The sequence below is a fragment of the Polyodon spathula genome, chromosome 6, assembly GCF_017654505.1.
Source record: "Polyodon spathula isolate WHYD16114869_AA chromosome 6, ASM1765450v1, whole genome shotgun sequence".
NCBI classification, from domain to species: Eukaryota; Metazoa; Chordata; class Actinopteri; order Acipenseriformes; family Polyodontidae; genus Polyodon; species Polyodon spathula.
Genome location: NC_054539.1, coordinates 43,770,031 through 43,776,700, shown reverse-complemented (window position 1 = coordinate 43,776,700; position 6,670 = coordinate 43,770,031). Strand labels below are relative to the sequence as shown.

General features: G+C 35.6%; 1 protein-coding gene across 2 annotated transcripts in view; it reads right to left on the bottom strand.

Annotated features, from left to right (window-relative positions):
- Positions 1 to 3,063: 3,063 nt before the first annotated feature.
- The window catches only part of memo1 (mediator of cell motility 1), a 28,809-nt gene continuing 25,202 nt past the window's right edge, over positions 3,064 to 6,670 (bottom strand). For both annotated transcript variants that reach the window (XM_041252916.1, XM_041252917.1), the window contains exon 9: positions 3,064 to 6,213. In XM_041252916.1, the coding sequence (XP_041108850.1) occupies positions 6,082 to 6,213 (132 nt within the window). In that variant the 3' untranslated portion in view covers positions 3,064 to 6,081. The remainder of the gene's footprint in view (positions 6,214 to 6,670) is intronic.

Sequence of the window (6,670 nt, the reverse complement as noted above, 5' to 3'; positions counted from 1 at the left end):
GCTAAACTGTTTAGACAGGGTCCAAAATCATCCTCTTCCTCGCCTGGGGCTATATGATAAATTTCATGTCCACTACGACGATGGGCGCACTTGACCTGGCGTTACGCGCTGGCAGTCTGAGCATGTGGCTATACATTTAGACATTTCATTATGAAGCCCTACTCAATAAAATCAAGCCAATATACATTCCCTTGTTTTATCAGCCCCGAGGTGCCCTGCAAAAGGGATATCATACGCCAGCCTCATGACCTAGGGCCGACAAGATGGGGGAACCATCAATTGTGTTACAGGCTGTCCTGTGCCCGTGGCTAGGCTTACCCTATACAGTAATTGCCCCATGATAATGAAGTGCAGATATGCTAGCAACCAGCGCCTTCAACCTTCTTACCTTTGTCATAGAATTAATCAAAACCCTTGCGTCTAGCAGTGTGGAGAATACATAAAATAAATACTGGTGCTCAGGAAGGCTCCTTGTCTAATCTGTTGTTACAAATACCCACTGACTGTGACTACAGCACAGAGGAGTGGAAAGTGGCAAATATGGAGGCAAGTCCATATTATATTAGAGACAATAAAATGGCCCATGGTGTGCCCAGATTAGTGTATTTACATGAGCAGATTGAGATGGAGAAGTACAAGACTTTCCATAACTGTCCTGCAGGGGATTCTACAAGATTTGGTTTGAGAGTGATAAATTCCAGGAATAAACAAGCTTCTCCAAGACACCCCGATTGCCATGATGACAAGTGCCAGTGAAGACAGGGCCCATTTCAAAAGAGAGTTTGTACTGTTTGCTCCCCAGGAAGATATTGTGTTTATACTGAGGTTAGTTCAGGAGAGCCACTGGTTAATTGCAATGGTTTTCACCATTCCTGAGTTCTATTTTCACAAGCACCAAAATAACTTAATAATCAAAAAAAAAAAAAAAAAAAAAATTTGATAAACACATCTAAATAATTGATTACACTATGTAACACAATTTTTGTTCCTGGGTAGTAAGTGTTATTTCCTAATTGCTTATGCCTCAAAAGTATAGAAAATGGCTATTATTCCCCACAAACTTTGCTTTTGTGACCAGGACAGTGATATTTCAAAATATCACTATTTCCAATGGGAAAACAGGCAAATGTGTGTCTTTTCGTTCACATAGTCAGAAAAAAACAACATATGAATCCAAATTAACATGTATTTATACTACAGTAATACAAAAATGACTACAAAAGATTTAGAAGTGCGTAGCTTTGAGATTTACGATTATACTGTAAATACAGAAATATTGCTGACCTGGTCACAAAAGCAAAGTTTGTGGGGAATAATAGCCATTTTCTATACTTTTGAGGCATAAGCAATTAGGAAATAACACTTACTACCCAGGAACAAAAAAAAAATAATTGTTACACGGTGTTATTTTTGAGGATGTGTTTTCGTAACAAGGTTCAGTCCAAAGGCACAGTTCCTTTAATGGCCTTTATTAATACTGTTGACATAGCCAACTAGGTTATTAAACCTTAAATGGTTTCTGCAAAAACAAAGTTTTGTTTGCATGTCAATATATAATGAATATGTTTTGGGGGTCCAACAGCTATTTCCAAGGTTTTAATCTCTCAATGTTCTCAAAGCAGACAGGACGCTTTATCTGAAGGTCACGTCAATCTCTACCTGACCCACACACACCATTCTCGAGTTGGTAGACAGGCATACCAATTATACGAACACAAGAAAGGTTACAAATGAGAGCAGGCCATTTGGCCCATCTTGCTTGTTTGGTTGTTAGTAACTTACTGATCCCGGAATCTCATCAACCAGCTTGAAGGATCCCACGGTGTCAATTTCAACAACATTACTGGGGAGTTGGTTACAGACCCTCACGATTCTGTGTGTAAAAAACGTGCCTCATATTTTCAGTTCCGAATACCCCTTTATCATACTATCATGGCATATATATATATATATATAAGCTACTTAGAACAATAATTTCCTGTAACTAAGTTGTATCTTGCTAGTTTTATACTGGTACCAACATTTATTTTTATTCCTCTCAGAAAATGTGTATTTGCCTTCTTGGTGGATCCAGAAAACAGAACTAAATCAAGGCATTACAGTATATAACTAGCTCACTGAAATGTAAGTTGCTTTTTGGGGGTTGTCACTAAAAGACTAATGGGGTGTTGCGAAACAAGCATGCTGTTATAATATGAAATGTCTGCCATTTTCTGTGTTTCTATTCTAGCATAATTTGTCTGTACTCTGTTTGCAATGTAGAAAGAAGTCTGATGGCAGAATACATGTACACAATGTTTTGTATGCATGCTGCTGCTACTACCATAACATGCACTTACAACCTTTTGAACACTATTAATTCTAGTTGTGGTTGAAAACCTCAAGCCAGATACGTTTAGACGATAACATCATTGTTGTCATTTTGTGACAATTAAGTCATAAAGAAGTATAAACCTTTGTTTAGGTAAAACAAAGCATAGTACAAGTCTGATATTAGATCAGCAGAAGAGAAGACTGTTACACTCTGCATCTCAGAAATTGGAAGATAAGCATATCTTACCTTTTTGTAATGCTTAGTGTTAATATAAGTTTAATAAATGATTAGTATTGAACTTACTCTTGTTGTATTGAGCTAATTATTCTGGGTCAATTCACAACATAATACTCCAATCACAAGGTGAGACGCTTAACAATGCATATAAAATACAATCAGCCAATCAAGTTAATTGTGCCTGCTTTTTGGCAGATTCCAAAATGGCTAAAGTGCATTGCAACAGCTCTTTTCATAATGTTCAGATGTTTAATATTTTCTGGTTCATTAATCAGTAATGTACTAGTCTGCACTATAAAAACTACATTTAGTCTTTCTTGCATAGTGGGGTCACTTCAACTTCAAGAACTACTATGTGAAATATATTGTTTTGCCAAAACTAAATAACATGTCTTATCTGGTCTAAGATTTCTCTACGTTTAAACATTAAAAGTGCAACACGTTATTTTGTAAATAAAGGCTCCCTAGTGGAGACTTTTTTTTTTTTTTTTTTTTTTTTTTAAATTAACACAGATCACAGAAAATTTAATTTTGGGATATATTTCTCAACATGAAACAGATAGATAGGACAGGTAATTAATAATACAACAAACCTGTTATTTTAAGGTCCCAGGTCCAGTTGTTTATAGAGTTCCCTATAATGTGGAACGGAATTCTCTCTATTAACTTTTGTATTCTGAAAATGAACTGTCAAGTGGAAACACTACACTAAGTAAAAAATATTGGTCATAACAAAAGGACCACACAATGGGTGTGATGTAATTATAGACATAGTGCAAATAATTGCAAATGCAAAATTCAAATTGCATTGCTGCCAGGCAATTATTTTGCACTACACCTTATGTAAGCTTAACAGCAATGCAAATTATTCAAAACACGCACAACTAACGATCTGCAATTATGGTAATGAGGGTGCATCAATGAGTGCATCGGTCTATTGAGCGGCACACTTGCAGAGTTAGTACAGAATGAGTAATTGTGGAGTAGGATAATACAAACACAAAAAATATGTCATAGGAAGGGCACTTGGAGGTCACTCAGCATGACACAGAGTTGTCTGGAAAAGCCTCAGCCAACATCAGTTATGCTAGTATCCTTAGGCCTATCCTTTTTTAGCATGACTACATATATACATATACATATATAAAAAGTTTCTCTAAAAAATAGAATTACATTATAGAAGTATGACTAGGGCAATGACTGACAACATCTCTCATTGGTGTAGGTTTTTTTTTTGTAAATAACATACAATTGGCATATTTAGCCAAGAGCCCCACCGCCTGAAAATGTGGAATCCTTTGTTCCTTTTTTTGTTGTTGTTAGTACTTGTAACTGTTTTAATTGAATACATACAATAATTTTAAACCTTTTTCCAGTCATGCACTTCCAGTCATTGCGTTATTCTCAAATGGGCAGCTTTGAAAGAGATTTGGTACAGCTAGCATGCATTTTTATGTATTGTGCTATACAAGGTTAAGAAACTCTGTTTGCAAGCCTATTACAGTATCAAATATCATTATAAAAATGAAAATATACGTTTGGTATAATGTTGCTTTCAAAACTGCACAATTGAGACTTACATAGTGATTGGAAGTGGACAATGGGAGATTTATGGAATTATTTTGTTTGTTACAAGCAATTAAATAACTGTGCTTCTTGAACTGGTACAACCTAAACAAAGTACTGCCATTCATCCCATTAATCAGTGCTGTGCAGCAAATACAATGAAACAGTGCCCTGACCTGAAAGCACTAATTCATTGTATATGGTTCCTACCATTGCGATAGCCACTGTAGTACTATTACCCCTTATTATTCAACCATTGCACCAATACTGCAAATCATTAAAAGAAAGGAAGGATACCCAAACATATATATTTGTATTCAAATATCTCATGGTTTGTGCTTTTGAGTCTGGAAATTTGTATTTTTGATTAATTGCTTTCACACAGAAATGTGATTTAAAATTGTTGTTCAGACCAATATACAGTTTTCGTGATACGTCTGACCTCCTCTGGCTGAAACAAAGAACTGCATTTTTTGAAAGGGAAAAAAAACAAACATACTACAGTATATTTGGTCCTTTTGGCTTTTACACTTTATGGGGGATTTTTATAACTGTACTTTTACCTGTTTTTTAATAAACCTTATAAAAACATTAAAATTGCATGCTAACTACATTCAGAAACAATATAATAACCTAAAAAATGATTTAGTTCTGCATTCACTTTTTTTTTGTATGCACCCTACTTAAAATCCCCCTAAACTACACATTTAAATATTGGTATATTTACAAAGACAACAGTGAACCTAGTTAACAATGAAAAAAATTTACAATAATTCTATGCAAAATTCAGAATGACTTACTGGTCCTCAATGAGAAAACCTCTTATCTCTTACTCTTGACAAGTATTGTGACATTTCTGCTCGAAAGTTTAAAAGGATGATCACCAATCAGTTCATTAGTCTTACCTCCTGTGAGCTAGGTATCCTGTTTACATTTGACACTTAAAAATGGCTTTGAGGCAGCTTAGCTCTTAGGATGGCTTTTTCTTTTCCTGTAGTATAAACCCAGACGGTCCTAGTTTGAGCTGGCACAAAAGTCACCTACTCATGAGTGTGAGTGGGACCAAGGCCAGACAACAGAAATAAAGAGTACATTCAGCATAGGAAGTGATAAGACACCAGGAAATCAACAGAATTCTGCTTGAAATTATTTACATAATTCCTAGTATTAGTTATAATAAAACAGAACAAAAAACAAGGGACACAAGACAATGCTGCTAAGTGGAGATGAGTACATTTTAAAGCCTTAGTTATAACTTAGATGGACCCAAAAAGATGAGGTGTAAGTTTTAGACATAAAGGGAAACAAAACTCATAGCAAAGAGGCAGAAATCATTTTTAATTGTTGACTAAAAAAAAAAAAAAAAAAGTTAACTTTTTTTGGTATGCTTGTACAACAAAATAGTGGAGTTTCAGGTGTGTAGCCCTTTATTAGGAACTACAATATAAGCTTCCTGTTGTACAAGTTTGCAGTAACTACCTATACTGCTTTTCATATGTCCTAATAGTAAAATACAGAATAATTTATAAATGTTTGTTTTTGTTTATAAACTTCCACATTTGTTCTCCTTTTACATCCTGCAAAACTAATCTGAGAGTAACACTAAGCAGAGTAACATGTGCACAGGTCTGCAAAGAGCACACATATAAGATACATAAATGGTTTGCTTAGGAAACAGGTCATATGGGGACCGCAAGCCACTGTATCTCCCATACACTGCTCCTAAATCAGAAGTGTCAGCCATTCAAATTTTACACCAGCCTTACTCCTTTAGCCACCAACACAATTGGGAGACTACACTAAGAAACAGAAAGAAAAAAAGAAAGATGTTGGGGAGATATATATCACATTATACGATGCCCAAAAACGTTGAACTCTCTGAATCACTGTAAAGGGAAAAGCTGGGACTGAGAGACACACAGAGAGCCAGTGGGCAAAGGTTGGCTTCCTGAGTTGAAGATGTCTCAATGGACTATCAGTGCTCCAGCTGCATAACTCACAGAGCTATCCTGCCAGTTTCTGCATTGGCTAGACTGGGCATAGTTCAGGAAAGAAAAATTCATATCTACTCCATTCTTCTTTAGCTCCTCAACAGCCTGAAACAGAAGCAGATATAGCAATCAAGATTACATTTAAGGATTCAGTTAATTCTGGCTCTCTTTTACTTAAGTGAAGCAATAATACTTATTCACAGGTTATGAAATAAGATTATTGCACTACAACCTTACAAACAATAATCCAATTTCATATCCCACATACTTCTCAGCAGATTCTATAAAAGTACTACAGGGGAAACACTTGAGCAACATATCCAGTAACGATGTTCCTTTTATACCTGTTAAACCCAAAGGTTAATGTAGTGAGATCTGATGTTTACACACATGAATTAAATAAATACAAGACAATTTGCATTCTGCTCATGAGATCACTATCTTAATGCTGGCGAAGTGATCATACTGCAAATTTTGATAAGTTATTACAGCCATGGCGGGGGATGAATGTCACGGCAATGCTTAGAGGGACACATGTACAAGTCAATTTCATGGATGGCAT